A 23,773-nucleotide genomic window follows, 5' to 3' on the forward strand; every position below is an offset into this window, starting at 1 on the left:
CCAAAGGAAAAAGGGAGCATGCATAGTTTTTAAAAAAATAAAAACAACCCTTTTTGATTCAGCCCTTATAAATGTATATTTTTAATGAAATGTGTTAGGTGATCTATGTAATGATTACTGCCACACTTCAGCTCCTTAACAATTAAAATTTAAACTATTGCAATAGCTATTTGCATAAAAATTGCATTGTTATATTCTTACATCTGCAATGCACTGTAATGCAAATCCTTAAAATGCTACAAACTACATTCTGTATTGATTTGGGCAGTCCATATCTTGAGTTTTATAAACTATAAGCAAAGCAAACAGTTTCATAACTGCTGAAATTATACTTAACAATAACCTCTCTAAAATTTCTCTCTGAACACGTCATTTAACAAATACTCTTTTCTTAAACTTTAAAGTTCTTCATAAAAAGTTGTTATTTTGGAGCGTGTTTCTTGATAGCCAAGTCTGTGACTGAATTTGCAGACTTCACTTGGTGTAAATTAGAGTAACTATGAAGTAGTCAGCACGATTTTTATAAAATTGCATGTATATTTACCCTATTTTTTTTTAATTTTTATTATAGGCATATATAATCCCTATTGCAGCACAATTGGCAGAGCTTTCAGGAATAGGGACAGTAGTATTACACAGGAGCTAAAGTTACATGAAACTGCAGAAGACAAACTATCCTGGTAAAACTTGGTATTACAATTTTGTTGGGATTGAGATTTCAGCCCTACACTTTCTCTACTGAGACTCAGGCAGAGTCTTACTGGCTTCAAAAGGATAACCAAATAGCTCCATTTGTACCACTGTGTAGTCCAGTGATGCCAAAAGAAATTCATATTGCTGTGCATTCTGAAAAGTCTCAGATTTAACTGATTATTTTTTAAACCCAAGATATGCTTCAAACATCAAATAAAGCTCTAGGGAAAAAGGGGTTTTAAGCCATTTTCTTAATATAATGTAAAAGTTAAATATCATAAGATTTGAGATCTAAAGTCAGTCTAGAATCACTTGGGAATCAGCGACCCCCTTAATTTATATTTTGTCACTCAATTACAGTGCAGCTTTAAAGATTCAAAGGATAAAACCACATGGCTGAATTACAAAAGGCAATTTGTAATGGCTGAATCCCTTTATTTATTTTATTGTCACTTGAATCATGAAGCAGTTTGTAAAGCTTAAAGTTTTTGTTGCCTGCTCTTGCTCTTATTGAAAGCTAGAATAAAATCACATGAGAGCAAGACTCGGTCTTAAGCGAATGCATTTTCTCGTAAATGGGCACATTAACATGCTGTTGGTCAAAGCTTGTTTTAATGATCTGAGCTGTTGAAAAGAGATGCACTGCTCTGAAAGGATGGAATGGAGGCTGATTATACGTATGTTAGACAAGTATTTGGGTTGGTGATAAAGCATTTTTTAATGTTATATTCTATACATTAATATTTATAATACTATTTTCTGAAAAATATAATACCATTGAAGTGGTCGTTTTTTGGATTTTATTTCTGTGTGTGACTTCCACAGTATTGCTCAGGCTTCTGCATTAGTCAAGCATGTTGTTTTGCTGATTCAGGCCTTGAGAATGCTGCATCATAAGCAAGTGCTTTCAAATGTATCCTTGTAAAGGAAAATGTCATACTATTGAAGATGCAAATAAGTATTTACAGGGCATGGCATATTCTAGAAACTGATAATCACATATGTGGGGTGAAAAGAAGATTTTGTAATCCTCCATATCTCATGAGTTTCCTTAGTTTTATTAATTTTATTGCTAGAAAAAAAATAGAACGTTAAAGTCACCTCATTTAAAATGCAATGCTTCTTTCCTAATTTAGGCTCTTGGCGCAAAGAAGAGGAGTTTTAGTAATATTTTTTATAATTCAATTGTTTGAGATTATTTGAAAAATAATGAAGAGAATGCTTTATTTGAAAAACAATGAAGAAAATATAGTAGTTTTTGTTTTTACTGGTTATAAATTGCAATTCTATCACTTGTTTTTAGCAACTGCTTTTTTTAGCTGACAGGACTATCTGAAACAGATTTTCAGAAGAAGCCATGGGAAGAAGCCATTGAAGAACTGGCTGCCTTTTAACGGGAAGATTAATAATTGATGCTTACTATGAACTTTTCTACTTTTATGAACTTTTGCTACTACTAAGTCAGTCATTAATTTAATGATGATGGATCAGGCCATAAATTAATTTTAATTTTCCTAACTTAAATGTGGCAGATTATTGTTCTCACAATATTTGTTTTTTATTTAACAAAGAAACTGCCTATAATTTCAGTGAAAATTTTTAGACCTTTTCTTTCTTAGTATTACCATGATACATAAAAAGAGAATTAATATACAAATCTCATTTCCTTTTTAAAAGATAGTCTTATATGTGGATAATAAGGTGGCGTATTAATAATGCTTAATACAGTGTACATTAATGTACATTTTGGTCTGTATATGTAATACAGAAAGCAAAGTTTTAAATATTCTCAGTATACGAGGTACAAAACATTTTGCTTCAGAGTTATTGATCTGCATGAGCAGCAGTAAAATTATTCAGCTAGAAGTGATACAGCTGTAAATATTTCAGATGCATAAATTTTGGAAATTGTAGCAGAAAATGAAAAGGGAAACAAGACACTTTCATGTTTACTAAGCAAAAATTAACCGCTAGAAATATTAAAATCTCAGTGTATTTACCCAAAATCTTTTCACATTTGTCAGCATGATTTTCCATGTATAACAGATCATGTTATTTAGAAACGGAAAGAATGGTTTTCCAACTAATGCCAGTGTGCTTGTCAGAAATCTTTCTATTATGCAGCAAGTCCTTTATTTTTGGTCACAATCCAGCTATAGTCATGTAACCTGAGGTCTGATTGACCTCATATTGACTACATTTGCATGTGGACATAAAGGACAGCTTCTTGAAAATTAACACTGAGGTTACCCATCACCCAGCATAGATTTCTTTTAATTGTCATTCATCTCCTGTAAGTTGAATATGAGAGAGGAATTGCTTACCAAACTATACAAAGAGATATGTGCCATTTGCTTCATTTTTGGCAGAAAAATCCCTGAGCTCTCAATGTATTCTCCTGAAAGGACTTGGTTTTAACTGAAGAATTAAATAACTAGTTTTAATTTGCAGCAGTGTCTCTGAAGGAGAGTATACATAGTAATGCCTTTTTAAAAAGTTATCATCTATTATTTGCAGCAAAATCATTCAAAAGATCTGAACAAATATCTTTTTTTTTACGTGATAAAATATCACTACCTTGAAAGCTAAACATGAAAAGTACTTGGTATCCTCAAAAACTCTATATAAAAAAATCCGATAGAGGTCAAAGGGCATCAGATCTGCTTAGCTGAAACCACAAATGAGTCAGTGATTAGCCTTTCTGCTACATCAATGGATATTCAGCTTCAGTGTTGAAGTTAGAGATGCATTCTGGATCCCCCTCTAAATTACTGCTCCATGGTATAAAACAAAAGTATTTTTCAGTATTTCAGTATTTTTTTAATGTTGCTTTCTGATTACAAGCCCTGTTTCACAATAAAATAAATTGTATTTGGGATGAAAAAATTTAAGATTCAAACAATATTGGCAACTGAAAACAAGGTAAAAACTCTATGTCCAGTTTTTGTGCTAGATGCTGTGTGCATCTTTAGTAGGTTTGTCCTTTCAAAATATGCTTTCTTAGAAGAAAATTATCGGCAGTCTTGCATGACTGATAAATAGTTTGACCTGATCCAAATTTCACTGTACTTGGTATAAAAAGTTACTTCATTTGAGCTGGTTTATATCACTCTCGAACTCTTGGAGTTTTCACATCTAGGAGTGTTTTTACCATAGTGAGGACTATAGTATTTGACTATATGCAAAGTAGTACATAGACGGAAAAATTCAGGATGGAAGGAACCTCATGAGGTGTCTCAGTATTCACAGGAGATTGGAATGCAAATAAGAGATTTCAAAGCTGGTAATCTGTGCTTTCTGGAAAAAAAAAAAAAAAGTAGTACAGAAATTTACTATTACATGCCATTAAATTTACAGCTCTTTCATCTAAATATGGTGTATGTTTGTGAAAACACCATCTGCAGTGGACATGCAATGTATGTGGAACTTTCTGTTTGTTCATTTCCCTGAGAAAACTGAGGCACATTTGCAGTGTAATCTAGTAAAGGAAATAAAATAACTTGAGAGTGTGGTATATGCAAGCTCTCCAGTTGTATTACCACTGAGCTTTCAATTCAAAAGTCTTATGTATGGATCAGGTTAGTAGCTAAATCGCTTCTGATTGTTCCCTATGAGAAGATAAACTGGGAAACAGAACTATTCAATGTGCACCTCATTACTTTACATACTTATCAACATAAATGTAGTGTTTTTCAAAAGTAATTGACTGGCAGGATATGATTCAGTCTAATTTTTACAGAATATGTATCTAATGAGAAAAAATTGTTCTGTGGAACTTTACTTGCAGAAACTAAATGCATCCAGTTCATCTGAAGGCAGCACGGTTGATATTGCCCCTCCCGGAGAGGGTGAGCAAGCAGAAATTGAACCTGAAGAAGCTCTTGAACCAGAAGCCTGTTTTACAGAAGGTTGTAGAATAACTGTTGACTTAAGAGATGTATTAGCAAAATTGCATAATTATCAGGCATATTTAAGTTCTTGATACTTTCAAATCTGATGTATCTTCACAACTTCTACAATCAAAAGGAAATATTCTAAGCCTAGATTGCTGGAAATCAGATGACAAAACAAGGTTTTCCTAGGCTTTGATTACCTTTGTCTGCCTGGCCACTGCTTACATCTCATAATTAAGGAACTTCATTAACTTTTCTGTTCATTAACTTTTCTATTTTAAAATGCATTTCTATTACTTGAAAGAGCCCTTAAATTTTGTAACAACTTTATTTCTGTGAGACTCCATCAACAAACAGAACAGTTAGATGCCAACAGTCAAAAACATCAATACATTTTGGATAGAGTTTACTCATAATTATCTCTAGTACTGTCTGGTTTCATTGCAAATTTCTTATTATCTAACCTCAGATAATCAACATCCTATAAAAGAGAATTTCAGTGTTACATTTATAAATTATTATAAAACTCATTATCACTATTAATAATGTCGATACCATAGTAATTATTGACTTTTAAATAATTTGCTTTTAGATCCTAATATTTCTTAACCTAATGCAGGTTGTGTGCAGAAATTTCCATGTTGCCAAGTAAGTATAGAGGATGGCAAAGGAAAAATCTGGTGGAATCTTAGAAAAACCTGCTACAGCATAGTTGAGCACAATTGGTTTGAGACTTTCATTGTCTTCATGATTCTCCTCAGCAGCGGAGCACTGGTAAGTAGAAATGCTTCAGATGCTGAGATATTTAGATATCTCCTGAGAAGCAACAGCAAAATTTAAATTTGCATCAGAAAGGCCTATTTTGGTTGGAACTGTATAAAACTACTTGCATTCCACAATTTCATGATTTATTTACTGAAAATTGGCCCAAATTTGAATGTTTTACATGCATTTAAGTGATACTTTTGGTTTACCCCTGTAAACCTGCTGCAATTTTATTTAAGCCAACAACTCAAGACTTAAACAGTCTGCTAGTTTTCAACATGTTTGTCAAGAGATTTGAGTACAAAGGACCCTTGTTAACTGTGAATATATAGCTAAATGTATGCTTTCTAATCCTTAATTCCTTTGGGGCTCAACCACTTTTTGGATTATGCTTACAAAAGACCATAGAAAAAAAACTGAAGCACTTCAGTATAATTGAAAAAGATTGAAGCAAAACTCTGTTGCTGTTTTGGAGGCAGGAGATAGGGAAGAGTGTGACAGCAAATTAAACCAAACAAGTATTTTCCAAAAAGATTTACATTGCCCACCTTTCCAGCTTTACTTAAGGTGAACATTTGCTACACTATCAAAATACATACTATAAATTCTAGCAAACAAATTACTCTTTAATTTGACTTTTAGACAAAAATGTTACTGATGGAAGATAGAAATGCAAACTCTTGAACTGCTTTCAAAATGGAATATACATATCTGGATCAGATTTTGTATAACAGAGGGTTTTTTTTGTATGTGAAAGTTTTGTAATACCACAGTGAAAAACAAACAAAACAAAACAAAACCAAAAACAAACAAACAAAAAAAACCCACCACCTGCTTTGAGTTTATTTCCTACTTAGTAGTAAAATAGAATATATTTAATCAATACACCTTACTGGAGGCTGAATACATAAAGTTGCTTCAATTTGTAACATGGTTAAAGATGAGAAATAGGTAAAACATGAGGATGCAGAAGAACAAGGGGAAAGATGAGGTCTGACGTACTTATTTTTATCATTTATATTCTGTGAAGTATTAGTAATACCTGAATATATTTTTTTTTCACAGGCTTTTGAAGATATATATATTGAACAGCGTAAAACTATCAAGACCATGCTGGAATATGCTGACAAAGTTTTCACATATATTTTCATTTTGGAAATGCTTTTAAAATGGGTAGCATATGGTTTTCAAATATATTTTACTAATGCCTGGTGCTGGCTGGACTTCCTGATTGTTGATGTAAGTACATAGTCCTTAATACTTTAAAACTGTATTGTAAAGTTTATGTTGTAAACCTCATTACTACTAAGTAATCTTCTTACAAACATGCAAAAATATTTCCCATTGTATAGTTACAGTGCATGAGTAATAGCCTGCAGTTATCTGCATGTGTTGTTTAAAGCACATTTATGAACCAGAAGGAAAAGGGTGGCTGGCCATCAGCTTGTTAATTCTTCATGGTTATTAATTTCATACTCTCGGTGTATCAAACTTGAGATTTTATGGAAAAACAAAGAACCAAAAACTAATTTTGAAACTTTCACGCTATTTTTAATGTCAGTCTTGTCATACTACTTTACTCCTTAGCAAATGAAACACTACTTTGTGCAAGTTCCTTCTACAAGCATTGCAACTGGAATGATGCATTTAGACCAGATTTTACCTGAGTTCTCAGAACTATATTCACTCAAACTATCTGGATATCATTTTTAGTAAAATAAAAGTGTCTATTTGGTCAAAAAATTAATTACTTTTAATTGGCTAACAATCTGCAATAGTTAAATCAGCTGTGATTTGGCAAGGCTTATGACAGAAGACAATATAAGGTTTCTTGGCTGCCTTCCCAGCTCTGATATACTTCTGTGCAAAGGCCTTGCTTATGTTGTCACAATGGATCAAAGTTGGTTTTACTCCCAGAATATTTTGGTCTCTTGCCTTCACATTTTATCTGACCCAGTTCACTGGTTATACATATCCTCAGTGTGGAACTGAGAGATGTAATCTTAGGGCAACTGTCCATTTCTGGACATGTACGTGGTTTATGCCCAAATGTACTTTCTGCCCAAGCTACCATATTTCTTGAGAAGTTTGTATAAAATCTCATTCCACAGTTATTATTTGTGGATATATAATTGTAATGTGTCAGATTTGTGACTTTCAGAGGATAAAAAAAAAATGCTAGATTGACCCATAACTCAAAATGGAAGACCTCTTTTTTTTTTTTTAAACCTGCCCATGTTAGTTTTGTTATACTGTTAATCTCTAGCTCTGTCCTAAAAATATACACTACTATTAAGCAGTATAAAGGGTTTTCTTAAGAGGATCTTAATGTAGAATATAGATGCTCCTTTCCAGGATTATGCTAAGAACGGAATTCATTTTAGATAAACCACAGTTTGTGTTCTAATTATTCTTTTTGTAACGTAAACCTAAAGTGATTATTCTAAGCCATGCTCCATGGTTTCTTAATAAGAGTTTAGCTGCTGTTATCTGAACAGGCTCTCAGAATTATACACATCATCATCATCATAAGTAAAGCATCTTATATTGCCAACCTTTTTCTCATAATTTTTAATTTTATAAACAAAAGCATGACCAAATGAGATCAGAACCTTCTACTTTTGAATAATTATACTCAGTGTTCCAGGAAGTGGTAAAAATGTCTTACTGTGCCTAAGTCTAATTCAGCAATTCTTGCAGCATGACCAGACAACATTCGAAAGAAATATATGAACTCATTTTATCTGCCTTAGAAGAGAATCTCTCCATACTGTTTTATTGGAAAGATTAAACAAATGTGATTCAGCAGATTTTCCAAGAAAGAACACTAGTGAGCCCTTCTTCATTACAAGTGACTAAAGTTAATCAAATTGTCTAATTCTATCCTCTAAAATTATTCAAGAGTAAACACTGATAGTACTTCGGGGTTTTGACCTTTAATATCTTCCATACCTGACTCTCTCAATGTGAGAAATAGTCATAGCTACTTTCAGTCATTGTGACCAAATTAGATTTTAATAATTACATGAAGAAAAGGCGATTTTCAGCTCTGTCAGTTAACAGCAATGGCAGGTGACTGTGGGTATATCTGTCCACCTCATTTTAAGACCTCATGCCATCTTTCCACCCTTCTCCTGGGTGCAACAATATCTGTAGCAAGGAGTAGAAGGGAAAATACCTGTGCCTTATCCACCCAAAATCAGAATCTGGTAAATTAGTTCAAACACACTCATCAGTGGTTTAAGCTAAGATAATCAAATTTGCATACAGGCAGATGAGAAGCAGGGACATCAGCTAGCAGAGGCAGTAATATCTTAAACGAGTTCAACCAGACACTCTAGAGCAGTCATCATACTGTACCTTGAGTCTTGTTCTCACCCCTTTGTCCAGAAGCCATCTGTCATTTCTTTATTATGTCCAGTTTTTGATGTACAGCTGTAATGACCATAAGTTCTCTTTGCCACATACCAAGCTAGGAGATAGTGTATCTGGGCAGGAGATGGGGCATTTGGGAATACCCAGTGAGTTTGCTAGTTATTAAATTTTGGTCATTTTCTGCTAAAATATATAATCTTTGGTGATCATAGGTGGATATTGTTTTATGCTATCTATTTTCAAACTTTATGAGGTACTCCCATAATTAGTTATAACACCTTATTTTTAAATTATATTTCATTCATAAATCATATTTAAATGAAATAGAAATAAGTAATATTTAAAAGAAATCATGTATTTGACAACTACTGTGGGACAGTAATATATCTGAAAGTGGAATGAAATCTCTGACCTTCCAATATCTCAACACTGAAATTTCTCATGCATGCTGAAATTCCAATGCATTCAATTTTTGAACAATCAAAAGTAAAAAAACCACACCCCCAACTGGGCTTGTTGTATACGACATTCAAAGTCAGTCATATAGATGATTTCTATAGTTCTTCAGCTCAGAAATACGGCTAAAAATATTTCATGCCTATTTGTTAAAACAGTTGAACTCATTGAATTAAACTGTGCTCTCAACCTTTTTAATAGTTTTTAAGAATAACTAATTAAGCCACAACATTCTGCAAAAGAATCAGAGTCACATTAAACTAATATACTAAATGCTGTATAAACAGAGTAAGAGGAAACTGCTGCCCTGATGACCTCATAATAAGAATAAGAACAAATAAGAAGGGGAGCAGACTCATGTGTTGGGAAACCAGATGCAAAGAGAGATTCCACTTTGTCTTCCTAGACAGTCTAGTATGTCTTTATGTGTGTCCTAACATGGTACACTATGACAATATTGGATAATTTGGTAATTAATTGATTTCTGGAATTACTAATTCCAGAATTCAAAGGGATTTTCACAGGAAATGCATGAAACCTAATACTCTTATTCAGGAAGTAAAGGAACCAAATCAGCTTGCAACTATACACCTAAACAAAATAAACTTTTAATGTTTTTCAGTAAAATACCATAAACTAAGAATTAGTCACCAAGTATGTACAGAAAAAGTGATATTAGCTGAGAATCATAACATAAAAACATAAGAAAAGCTATATTTGGTCCAATGCCCTGCCTCAGAGAATGTCAAAAATGCCTGTCTGGAAAATCAAAACTATAGTATCTATCTTTTTTTTTTTTTTCCTCCAAATCTGGTGGTTTATTTTCATTCCTAATTAAGTGTAATTAAATATATAAACTACATGAAAGATAGGATAAGCAGTGTTAGAAGTGAGAAGGGCCATACACCACAGAGAGTCTGGAATCAAATCACATAAATTAGCGACCTCAGCAAGTAACAGAATTCATATGTATTAATATTTCATGACAAGTTATCCAGTTGAAAGGTACAGCATTATGAATTAACTAAAATACTATTTTCAATGAGATTAATTTACATAGTAATATAGTAATGGAATAGTTGTTTTCCATCTGTTCTCCCATTGTCCACTGAGACAAGATCTTGTAACTCCTGTGTTTGTGATTCATCTAATTGTTTTTTATTAGACAAGTAACATAGGAAACTACTTTTTCAAATAGTGGACAAAATCTTACTGCCATACCAGCTATTTCTGCACAGCCTTTGATTTGAAGAACATCTAGACTGAGGTACAGAAATGAACATTAGGGGGATGTTTTTAAGGACTGAAATACGCCTATGTTCATGTATGTGTTTTCTGTGCATTTGGTGGTAAATTGAAATAAAATATGAGTAAGGTAGGATATTCACCCATTTGTGTCTCCAAAACTGCCAAAAGAAAGTGAATGAATTTTTTTCACATTAACACTGGTTAAAAATCAGTTCTATTTGAGAAACAAAAATTAATTTCTCCTTCATTACTGTTGTAATGCTAGCACCTGTTAATAACTATCACACATTTTATAATATTTTCCTATACTTAGAAGAGGAAAAATAATAATTTTATTTAAATATAACAATAAATTATTAATAATTTTCCTATACTTAGAAGAGGAAAAAATTTTGGAGAGAGTTGGCATGCAAGTGACAATGTAACACCTCTGTCAATATATGTTTCATAGATACCCTGGCTATTGGTGCGGAGATTTGCTTTTGATTTAGAAGTATTATTTATAACAAAAGCTAATTAACCACTATATTGTTTAGCATGTTATTAGTGATATAGATATTAATAATGTTAGTAGTTAATAAACTATCTTACCATATTCAGAATTATAAATTGCTTGGAAGGTTGAATCTTAATGAAAGCTAATGAAACTATGAATCTTTTGTCTTCAGGCATTTGTGAAAACTTTATCCTTCACTGAGAGTGTGCTTCCATCTGACTATTAAGCCCCATTCAGCTATAATGGATATTTAATAGCATATATTCCTTTTTCAAGTGTGCATTCATATGACTTTCCAGCAAGTACGAAAATCATGGGATCGGGCCTCTAATGTCACTGAGTTAGAACATTCCTCCATTTGTCACTGTTGATTTTTCTGTAGATTCAATCTGTATGCTTTTTAAATAAACTGCAGTGTTTTTTCTTATTGATTTTTATTATTATTATTTTTATAGGTCTCATTGGTTAGTTTAATAGCCAATGCTTTGGGCTATTCTGAACTTGGTGCCATTAAATCGCTTCGGACATTAAGAGCTTTAAGACCTTTAAGAGCCTTGTCACGATTTGAAGGAATGAGGGTGAGATAAAAGAAAGTAGCCTGATTTAATCTATGCACACAAAAATCAATGTAGAATTATGAGACTACAAAGAGCTACAAAAGAACTCCAGAGTGGGAACTCACACAGAAACGTGTGGGAAAATGCCTTGCAACATGTCCTTAAACATACGACATCCATACAATTTTCTTTTGGGTATTCGATTTAAGCTTATCAAATTTGCCTGCTCAAATAAATAGTTGGTATACCAGTCCTGTGGCTATTAATATTTCCATTTATTTGTGCATCTATAGAGAAAAGGAAAAGAACAGAGATTTTTTTTTCTTTTGTTTAGTTGGGAACTTTATTTGAAGAATTTCTGTAAGTTAAGTTCCATTCTCTGTTAGTTTGCTAGTAGTTTGGGATGGAACAGGATCAGGCAGAAAAGGAAAAAAAAAAAAAAAAGGTGAAGAAGATAATAACAGTGGGAAAAAGACACACTAAAGACACTAAAGATACAACTAAAGCCTCCCTGTGATTCCCTGTCTATCTGTCTGGGAAAAAGATTCCACAACAGAAGCTGTATCATTAAAGAAAGGTTCTCTGAACAAATACCTGAATTAAGGATGGGGCTGGAAATGTAGAAGGGAAGAGATGATAAATCATTTTTGCAACTAGTGTCCTTTACTTCATACGAATACATCTGCTGCCATCTTACCTCTCCTCCTACACAGCTGAATCCTTCCTGTTGAGGAAATTATTATTTTCATATTCTGCCAATCTAACAAAAAAAAACAAAAAAAAAAACAATTACCAGCTGTCTGCTGTAAATGCAGACTATGCTATTTCCTGGAAAAATAGATGCTCAAAAAATTAACAAGTTATGTTATGTTATTTAGAAATCTCCTTTTTATCTTTTATCTCAAAATATCCAAATGTTGTAATACCTTTTTACAGACTAATCATAGGTCTTAAGTCTCCAAAAAAATAGTGTAGTTTCTGTCTGAGTAGAGGCTGCTGGTATTCCAGGAGACTGTGTCCTGTGACACATCACCATCACCATTAAGTTTTGCATAATTTGTACTGCAAACAGCATGTAAGTCCCTATCTCATAAATGAGCTATATTGATTTTAGAACATTTTCAGTCAAGTTATAGATTTGAAAAAATCTACCATTTTCAAAACCATGCAAAAATATTCACTACACAAAAATCAACTGCTGTCTCACAAATAAATATGGTTAAGTAATTTTTTTTTGCCTGTGTATCCTTTTAGTTCAACCACAATAAGTAATTAAATAAAATTTTTGTCAGGGGATTTCATCTGATTTTTTACAGCCACTTATTCATATAGACTAGTTCAATTGTATTAAATGAAGCAATTAAAAATAAAATAAAATTAAAAAAAAACTAATGAATATGTTTAAAAGCAACTACTGGGAGCCAGGCAATTTAAAACCAAGATTTGCAGCAGATGCAGTTATTAAAAAACAAATAAAATGTGCTTATTTTTGTTATATTGTAAGCAGATGCTAAAATACATTGGTTCCAATATATATGTAAAGGTTCTGAGAATAAAATCATTTGTAATGATAGTTTCACGTGCAGATATTTTTATTTAGTCTTCCACATCATCATTCTTTTATCTTATTCTGTTTTATTTCCTACTTATAGATTTTGATTTGTATTGTTGGAGTTTAACATTTCTTTCTTTCTTTTTCTCTAGAGCACACAAATTCTAAGAACCCATCTTGCTACTAACAGGTTTTCTTTTGTTTTCGCTTTTTTTCAGACTTTTGCATTGTCTTGGTTTCCATATAACTTTCTTTTCTCGCCTTTGGTAATCTCATTAGTGATTTTTATTGAACCTTAAATAATGCTTCCCCTTAAATTTTACATTGTTAACTGTCCATTCCATATTAATACTGTTTTAACATTTTAAAGTATTTTTCTTTTCCTTTTCATAAACTGACTATTTTGTTTAATTTGTATGCTAGGTGGTTGTAAATGCCCTTGTAGGAGCAATTCCATCTATCATGAATGTATTGCTGGTTTGTCTTATATTCTGGCTCATCTTCAGCATCATGGGAGTAAATCTGTTTGCTGGCAAATTCTATCACTGTGTCAATACCACAACTGGCGAGATGTTTGATGTCAGTGATGTCAACAATTATACTCAGTGTGAGGAACTCATAAAAAACAATCAAAGTGCGCGATGGAAAAACGTGAAAGTAAACTTTGATAATGTAGGAGCTGGATATCTTGCTCTGCTTCAAGTAGTAAGTAAACTTATATTTTTTCTTTTTGCTCTTTTAAAAAAGTTTAGGACAAATGGGCTACTTAAGTCTGCTAAGTAGTAGAACAATTTCCTTATAGCAGTCATGTACAGTTTACACAACAGAACCCTGAAAAAGCCCCTAGTAAATTTCTAGCCATAATTTTTGCGTGAATAATAGTAAACTTTCCAGGTTAGAGCATATGATCTCATCATGATGATAAAAATGTCTTTTATAAGTGAAAAAAGTACAAGAATCTTTTTAGTGCTGCACAATATAAATATCAGAAATTCATTTCATTTCTTGTCATGGTGGAAAAGATTTGAAGATCCCTCTAATTGTTGAAGATCTCTCCCCTCCTTTTTGAGCTCAGTTATCTTGCAAGACAGGAGGGCAGACAGCAGTTGAAAAGGCAGACATTCTGACTGTCTGGTCCGATGTGAGCAACTCCTGCCAATGCCTCCCACATAATCTGTTCCTGGATATCATTACAAATGACAGCGACATCCTTCACATTCAAAATCCATTAATCTTGGCAATTTTTGGCAATGGAAAATCATTTTTCCTTCATCAACAGCCAGGTCAAGATAGAGTGGATTTTTCTTCATGTCTATACTCTTCTAAGGAACCAGTTTGTATTTGGATGGTAAAAGGAACAATATAACAATCCAGCAGGTCTCCAGTACAGGTGTTTGTTTAAGAGGGGATTGATTTTCCAGACCTGGAAGTGGGTTTAGGGAAAGAAGTCATAAATAATGCAAGATCTGAAACTGGGGCACCCAACATTTCATGTAGCATGGAGACAATTCTTTCTCTAGTATAAGTCTTGTGTAAGGTGCTCCAATGTGGGTAGTCACTGGTGGACAGTTCCTTACTATTAGACCTGATTATTTCATAACACTTTCTCTTGATTCTCGCAGACATTAAGATGCATCACAGATGCTATTATATTGCATATCATAGTCATTCTATTAATTATTGTTACTTATATAAAGTCTGTAAATTGTATTTCCCCTTCAAGTCCTTTTCCTATGCACTGTGTTAGAGAAATGTTTTTGTTCTAGGTACTAAGTGTACCTTTCATTTATGCCAGAAGCTCCTTAGTTTGGAATGGAGGTTCTGATAGCTGGTATTTGACCCAAAACACCAGCAAGTAAGCAAATAACAATGCTTAAATGATTGAGCTCTGCTGAATCACTTGTCTATGATGTGATATATAGCTTCACTTTATGAAGAGATGTTAGAGATGTTAGAAGAGATGTTAGAATTAGATGTCAATTTTTTTTTACTCATTATTCTACCTAGACAAAGTCTCTACAGGAACTCAGCCCAAGGTTTTACAAAAGTTAACCACAGCTCTTTCACAGTTCACTTTTTAGTCTTCTGTAAATCTTAGATCTCAAGAACCAATGTATATTTTGATTATGAACAGAGTGTATTCCTTTTACTTATGTGGGATTAAAACATTTCTAAAAATACTATGGCAGTTTGGACATAGCCAAAACATTTAGATGCATGTATCTGTCCAGAAGCTGTATTGCCAATTCCATCAATTCATTGTGTAAACTCGATAAAATGGTTGTCACCACAAGTGATTGTAGTAGATTGTACTTAAACACCTCCAACATCAATGTTCGAGTCTACCACTGCTCATCTGCAAAGTAAGCACCTGCAGCTCCAAACACACTGTGCTCTTGCTGAGACATTCAGAGCCCAAATGTAGTATTTTTGAAATACCTAAAAATAAATTATAAAAAATCAGTTTTATTTTGAAAAATATCTTATTATTCCTGTTATCAAATGTGGTTTATAAATTTTGATATAATATTATTAAAGTTAAAGGTCCAAATGCGGTGCTCTAGTCATTTATCACATTCTGAATTTTTATAGGGTAGATAAACCAACTGTACTTTATTTCTAGGCTACTTTCAAAGGATGGATGGATATTATGTATGCTGCTGTTGATTCAAGAGATGTAAGTGTAAGACTTTCAAAGATCATCTATTGGTTATATTCTGATATATTTAATATTGTTTAGAATATAAATAACTACATACATAATAACACTAAGAATTTAGTACTTTAAGGCTAGAAATGAACTTTTTGTAACTTCATGCATCTTAGAAATAGTGGTGGAAAAAAATAATCCCACTTCCTTCCTTCTAGTGAAATAATGTAAATTAAAATCATTTAAATGGACTTTTTTTTTTTAAGATGTTAATGAAAAATAGAGAAAATGGCTTTTTAATGACTTCCTCTGATAATCATGATTATATAATGTAAGGCTACATAATGTAATTATAATATATTAAATATATTAATCTAGTTTTAAAATTTATAGCCATGCATTTCATTGTTTATTTAGGTTGAGCACTTATATTATCCAGCTATTTAAGTGAAATTAGATCTTAAGGTTGAAGATCATCTGCTAAATTTTCTAGGATTTAGAATATTATTTTGGCTAGAAAACTTATAAACCATGTTTACCTAGTACAAGAAAGTGCAACACAGATGCCTAAGCTAGTTCTATACAACTTTGGTTATAGTTATACTAGTGATAATCAGTCATCACACAGTGATATTAATCTGCCAGAATATTATATCCTGTTTCATTAACTTCAGCATTTCTATGCTGTAGCACATCATGCAGTTGAGATGCAGACATTGATTGAAATGTAGAAGCTGGAAGAATTAAGACAGTAACAAAATACTCCTTAAAAATGTGCCTCAGTTCTAAGAGATTTCACAAAACATGTAGTCACTAGAAGTTTATAGAAAGCATCTGTTCTTAGGTGGATGTAAGAACACTCGTCTAAGACAGAAAGAGTTCCAGGGAGATTTGGGTGACAGTAAAATGATTGATTCTGTTGCATGAAAATATACTGAACACAATATAAAATATTTAATTTTTAACTGTTGAAATTTTAAGTACTAGTGACTACTCTCAGTCTCATATTCTTTCTTCTATGACAGGAACTTTGTATATATATACATGCATAAACACATATCTTTGTGTACATTTACTTTAAAGCTCCATATGAATAATCATTCTATCAGCTTCCAGTTCTCCATGTATACAAAAGCATATACTGGGTCTTTTTAATAACTGAGTGCAGTGTGTAGAATTTCCAGCTGAAATAACCTATACCTATTTATAATTAAATTCGTTTTCTTTCTTCCTTCCCTTCTTCCTTCCTTCCTTCCTTCCTCTTTTTCTTTTTCTTTCTTTTTCTTTCTTTCTTTTTTTCTTTTTCTTTTTCTTTCTTTCTTTCTTTCTTTCTTTCTTTCTTTCTTTCTTTCTTTCTTTCTTTCTTTCTTTCTTTCTTTCTTTCTTTTTCTTTCTTTCTCTCTCTCTTTCTCTTTCTTTCTTTCTTTTTTTCTTTCTTTCTCTTTCTCTCTTTCTCTCTTTCTCTTTCTTTCTTTCTTTCTTTCTTTCTTTCTTTCTTTCTTTCTTTCTTTCTTTCTTTCTTTCTTTCTTTCTTTCTTTCTTTCTTTCTTTCTTTCTTTCTTTCTTTCTTTCTTTCTTTCTTTCTTTCTTTCTTTCTTTTTCTTTCTTTTCCTTCCTTCCTTCCTTCCTTCCTTATTAAAACTACTATCCCCTTCATTAATATTTTCATCTCTTGATTAATATTATCCCCTTATAATATTTTGTAGGTAGAAGATCAACCTAAGTATGAGGACAACTTGTACATGTATCTTTATTTTGTCATCTTTATCATATTTGGATCATTCTTTACCTTGAATCTTTTCATTGGTGTCATTATAGACAACTTCAACCAACAAAAAAAGAAGATAAGTATTTAAAATGTTTCCATGCTGCTATAAACTATTAATTGTAATTAATTAATATCTTATTCATATAAGGCCAAGAAAAATCAAAAGTTATTTCAGGTCTTTGAATAAAAATTTCTTTTTTAACATAATCCTTGTTAAATATGTGGACGTGATTTTGACCTTTTCATTACAGCATTTTGACGTGCAAAGAGGGACAAATCATGAGTCTGTTCACAATAATTTACAAATTTTGAAAGACCTAAAATGAAGATGCAAAAATGGAATGTGTATTCATTTGATTAGACATAGTATTATTTTGAAGTGGAAGAATTTTCTCTTTAATTAACTTTAAAGAATTAAGATAAATTATTTTCAATTAATCTTATAAACTGCTGACAATTAATGAAGACACAATATGGCTGTGTTCATATAATAGATAATAGTTCTGCAAACTGATTAAACAGTGGTTTAAAAGTCCTATAGATCTCACAAATAGGCTTAAATATATAAGTAAAATGTGTATGAAAGAGCCCTTTTATTCTAACAGTTGAGCTGTAACAAATGACATGAGCTTGTTAGACAGAAGTAAATTAACTTATAATTTATTAGAAATAACGAAGCATATGTAAAGAAGAAAGGATATTTTTCTGTATATACTGAACATTCAAGTATGTTTTAAGTAATTATATTTATAATGTGTATAATTTTATGTAAAATAATTTTAAAAAGATAAAATTACTATTGCATTTAAAATATTTTGAAGTCTCATGATTCTTAGCCTTCAATTGCCAAACAGAACTAGAACATGAGGATCACTGTAAATTGTTGTATGTTGTGAAAAAACAGCTTCATCTGACTTAGTTTTATTTGATTACCAAATAAAAAGCATCAGTACAAAACAGAATATATAGTAAAGCTCAGTTGTGAGGTATAGAATTTTTTTGTGTGTTTGAAGATATTCTTCAGTTTCTTAAAAGAGCCATAAACACATCTGGGGCCACAGCAGCAGTTTCTATCAAGAATAGCAGGCTTTGGGCTTCGATAACCACCTTAGCAGACAGAGACTTTGACACTGTTTCTATCTGACTTAGTTCAGACTCATTAACAGGCACAAGTTACATTATACTGGAATTCAGTCAGTTGTTCATCAGCATTTGCATCTGCAAACAAAGGTTAATTTGAGCTAGTCAAGGTTCCAGCAGTTGTTTTTTGTTTGTTTGTTTGTTTTAATAATTTTTTATAGCATGATTTTGGTTACTTAAGTTTACATCAACAAAGGTTTTTTGCTATCATTAAAGCCATCATATTAGACCCAAACAATCTATCCCTTGACACAACATAAGCCTCAAATTTACCCCAGTTTTAGACCTGTCTAGCTGTAACTCAAAGTCAATCTAGAGTTTAGGACATATAAGACACCAGAAAGGCTCCTGTGCACTAAAATCCTAATCAGCAACCTATTTAACAGCATCAGTACAGTAAGAACCATTTTAGCCATGTCAGCAAAAATGGATACGGAGAGGCTGGAAAAATTCAGCTATCAGCCTAACAAGGTACCAGGAAAGGTTTCTTGTATGTGGTAGTAATGCTCATTATATGAACCATTAATAGCTAAAAAAAATCACTTATTAGACAAATAAAATATAAATGTAATACTAAATTACAGAGGAACATACTGTAGTTAAATGCTGAATGTGTGAACATGACAGTAATTAGTTTTGGTATTATGGCTTTACTTTGGAGGTCAGGATATATTTATGACAGAAGAACAGAAGAAATATTACAATGCAATGAAAAAACTGGGATCCAAAAAACCACAGAAACCTATACCAAGGCCAGTGGTAAGAGTGATTTGACTTTCATACCACTAGTATTAAATATTCATCTGGGAATATGATTTTAGCCAATGAGGTTATATGCCTGGAAAGAATTATTTTTTGTTATTGTTTTCTTATAAGGTAGAATTTCTCTCCTCCCCCCCCCCTTTTTTTTTTAATTGAATGGATAGATCTTTCACTTCATTGAAATAATACACTGAAATATGAAGTGTGTAGGATTTAAAAAGGTTAATGTGATAAGTTTCACAGGGACCCTGCCTGAGTCCTAGAAAAGTTTCTTTAATTGGATAATTAATCAGGTCGTGTTTCCCATGGATAAACCATTTTCTGTTTTTTCTTCTCCAAGAGACTTTGTAGGAAATGGGGATGTACTGGCATCTGCTGAAGACAGAAGGGGGCAGTGGTCACCTAACATGAAGAGAAAGACAGATACAGATAATCTCACAGAATATAAAACTGACCTGGGGAGTCCAGGATAAAATAGAATACCTTTGTCTCTAAGATGAGAAACCACTCTGTTATTTCCTGAAATCCTACAGTGTTTGGAAAGGAATATTTGTTGCACTTTGTTCACTGGGTGGTGAACTCTCTAAGGAGAGGCATATACCATGAACAATTAGCTAAGTAGTAAAGGAAAACAGGGATATTGCTGTCATGGAGTGTTTGAGACATTCAACTTCAGCTGTCCAACAATCTTACCAAGCACAATGAGTTTAAGGAAGAAGCACACACCTTGAGGGGTCAATATTCTAAAGCCACCTAAGAATGAGAAAATGAGTTTCTGTTTGGTTGGTATTCTTGCCTGGTATCAAGTTACACAACCTTTTTATACCAATAATATCACTTTTGCTATAATGCTATTGCTATTATTATTTCAGTGTTTCTCTTCCCATTCCTTCAGTCAACAGTGGTACACTTCTTGATTTGCTCTAACTGGTTGAGACAAAAAGCAGCACAGGCTAGGTGTAAATGAACAGATCTTGCTCTGCACCCCTAAAACCTTGCAGGGACTTGCTCTCCCATTTGGCATTTCTAAAGGCAAATATTTTCAGAGTATAAGAAGTATTCTGTTTTTGTTTTTGCAGAACAAATTCCAAGGCATGGTCTTTGATTTTGTAACCAAACAAGTATTTGACATCAGCATCATGATACTCATCTGCCTTAATATGGTCACAATGATGGTAGAAACAGATGACCAAAGCAAAGAAATGGAAACAATTTTATCCCGGATTAACCTTGTGTTCATTGTCCTTTTCACTGGAGAATTTGTGCTGAAATTGATTTCACTTCGCCATTACTACTTCACTATAGGCTGGAACATTTTTGATTTCGTGGTTGTAATTCTCTCCATAGTAGGTAAGAGCAACCCCCTTTCAAGAAAGAACTAGTGGAAGGAAAAGGGAACACCTGTTTCAAGAATGTGAATTTTTCTGTTTTTCATATAACTTGATTCGGATCTTCCTAGTTTATAGGATGAAATACATGAAATGTTATATATAAGATTTTTATTGCTCCCATTAGGTTCACTTGTCATCTTCAATATCAAGGGTCATAAAGGATCTATTTAGCACATTAAATTAACACATGCAAATGAACAGAGAAATGTCTGGTGGTATACACTAACCGCAGATTTGCTTTCATTAGTAGAACTAAAGAGTCTGTGAAGCGGGAGAGATTTTTACTTGCTTTTTCTGACTAAGGTCTCAGTGAACATTTAGATTTCTGTCATCTAAAAACTGACTCTCCAATGTGCAAATTAGTCATGACAAAACTAGTCATAAAGACTTTATGATGTACCTGAGAGAGCCTTTACTGAATACAGTGCACACCCCCATGTAAAAAAAAAAAATTAAAATAAAGAAAGCATAAATTAAGCCAATATATTCTTCCATGAATGATGAAAGAAAGGAGTAGGTTCATCTTCAGAACTGATTATACCTAAGACAGAAAATTCTCTTTCCAGGCTTTTTTAGGCAAAACTGAAACTTAGACAGACACTAACTACCTTGCCACAAGTAGACTCCTTCCTTTTACTTATTTCCCTTTGTCTCCTGGATAGGACAAACATGGTGCTATTAGAGTAGCTTTGATTAAAAACAAATAACCTGTGTGATGTTTTGCTAGAATTCTGACATTACCTTACATATCTAAAAATAAAAAGGTAAAGAAGGTAAAGAACTAAAAGACAATGAAATTCTACAATGGTTTTTCTGGAGACAGGAAGAAATAAATCATTTGATAAGCAATGAATGAATAAATTTAAAATTGTATTAAAATATTTTTTTTTCCTCTAGGTATGTTCTTAGCTGAGATGATTGAGAAGTATTTTGTGTCCCCCACTTTGTTCCGAGTCATCCGACTTGCCAGAATAGGTAGAATCCTGCGTCTCATTAAAGGCGCTAAGGGAATCCGCACTCTGCTCTTTGCTTTGATGATGTCTCTTCCTGCTTTGTTCAACATTGGTCTGCTGCTGTTCCTGGTCATGTTTATCTATGCGATATTTGGCATGTCCAACTTTGCCTACGTTAAGAGGGAAGTTGGGATTGATGATATGTTCAACTTTGAAACATTTGGCAACAGCATGATCTGCCTATTTCAAATCACCACATCTGCTGGCTGGGATGGTTTGTTAGCCCCAATTCTGAACAGTGGGGAGCCGGACTGTGACCCTCATAAAGATCATCCGGGGAGCTCTGTTAAAGGCGACTGCGGCAACCCTTCCGTTGGGATTTTCTTCTTTGTCAGCTACATCATCATATCCTTTCTGGTAGTGGTGAACATGTACATTGCTGTGATTCTGGAGAACTTCAGTGTTGCTACTGAGGAAAGTGCTGAGCCCCTGAGCGAGGATGACTTTGAGATGTTCTATGAAGTCTGGGAGAAGTTTGATCCAGATGCAACACAATTCATAGAATACAGTAAACTATCAGATTTTGCAGCTTCGTTAGATCCTCCTCTTCTCATAGCAAAACCAAACAAAGTCCAGCTTATTGCAATGGATCTGCCCATGGTAAGCGGTGACAGAATTCACTGCCTTGACATCTTGTTTGCTTTCACAAAGCGTGTCCTGGGGGAAAGTGGGGAGATGGATGCCCTCAGAATACAAATGGAAGATCGTTTTATGGCAGCCAATCCTTCTAAAGTCTCCTATGAACCAATCACAACCACATTAAAACGGAAACAGGAGGAAGTATCTGCTCTCATTATTCAGCGTGCTTACAGACGTCACCTTTTAAGGCAAAAGATTAAAAAGGTGTCTAGTATATATAACAAAAATAAAAACAAAGAAGGAGATGGACCAGTTATAAAAGAGATAATTATTGATAAACTAAATGGGAACTCCACTCCAGAAAAAACAGATGAGAGCTCCTCTACAACTTCCCCACCATCCTATGACAGTGTAACAAAGCCAGAGAAAGAAAAATATGAGAAAGACAAAGCAGAAAAGGACTACAAAGGTAAAGACGTCAGGGAAAATAAAAAATAAAAATGTAAAAATTCTGCTTGTGGGACAACTTGTTTACAGTCTGAGAATGAAGAGTCAACTGGACTCCTGCAGGAGGTTTATGCCAAACTGACAGTTTTTACATATATGCGTGTGTGTGCGTGTGCGTGCGTGTGTGTGCATATATCTACATTAAATATATATATACTTAAGGTCAGTGCCTATAACAAAACAGTAAACCTTCAGCATCAAACTGTGACTCTGCAAATCAGGGTAACAAACTTGACAAGAGGTTACTGTTTTCACTACAGCTGACGCTGCTAAGAACGAGAGACAAAGTGGCTCCACAGAGAACAGGGAGCTTGAAATGTGTGCAAAGCTATATGTTTTTGTGTTTCACGTACTGCAAAACATGTAGAACAGTACTTTTATTCACTGTTTGTAATTCAACTGCTACATTTGTCATATTTTTACAGAACTGGTATTAGTGTATCATTTTTTTAATTCACAGGTTGTTTACTATTATATGTTACTATTTTTGTAAATGGGTTTTATGTTGGGGAAAGAGATATGAGGACCAGGTGTTCTATTCTCAGATTCTCTATAATGTAGAGACAGAAGTGATTTGCATAGGCATGTTGCACTCGTCAATCATGCCCAAATAAAAATATGACATTGCACAAAGCTAAAGATTTTAAGAACTCCCATGTTTCAGGGTTGCTTTTTTAATTTGAGGCATTCTTACTACTCATATGGCTGCATCCAGATTATGTGTATCCACATTAATGTGCCTGGAAAGTCTCCTCTAAATTACAGGAATTTGCGATGACTTATTTTTATGCAAATCATAAAGCATGAACAAGTTCTTGCTTGTGTTAAAATATTCACAGCTTAAAAAATTTATTTTTTGGTTTCTGCAGTAGAAAAAAAGCTTCACCAAAATATACCTGGAAGTTCTTTTCGTTTTTTTTTCCTTTTT

General features: G+C 33.1%; 1 protein-coding gene across 3 annotated transcripts in view; it reads left to right on the plus strand.

Moving 5' to 3' along the window:
* Positions 1-23,773, plus strand: part of LOC121072256 (sodium channel protein type 2 subunit alpha-like) — a 63,389-nt gene extending 39,616 nt beyond the window's left edge. For all 3 annotated transcript variants that reach the window (XM_040561710.1, XM_040561709.1, XM_040561711.1), the window contains 10 exons: positions 4,481-4,601; positions 5,206-5,360; positions 6,417-6,590; positions 11,382-11,504; positions 13,459-13,740; positions 15,659-15,712; positions 17,392-17,529; positions 19,248-19,352; positions 20,435-20,705; positions 21,644-23,773. In XM_040561710.1, coding sequence (XP_040417644.1) covers positions 4,481-4,601; positions 5,206-5,360; positions 6,417-6,590; positions 11,382-11,504; positions 13,459-13,740; positions 15,659-15,712; positions 17,392-17,529; positions 19,248-19,352; positions 20,435-20,705; positions 21,644-22,836 — 2,616 coding nt within the window. In that variant the 3' untranslated portion in view covers positions 22,837-23,773. The remainder of the gene's footprint in view (positions 1-4,480; positions 4,602-5,205; positions 5,361-6,416; positions 6,591-11,381; positions 11,505-13,458; positions 13,741-15,658; positions 15,713-17,391; positions 17,530-19,247; positions 19,353-20,434; positions 20,706-21,643) is intronic.

This window comes from Cygnus olor, chromosome 6, assembly GCF_009769625.2.
Source record: "Cygnus olor isolate bCygOlo1 chromosome 6, bCygOlo1.pri.v2, whole genome shotgun sequence".
NCBI classification, from domain to species: domain Eukaryota; kingdom Metazoa; phylum Chordata; class Aves; order Anseriformes; family Anatidae; genus Cygnus; species Cygnus olor.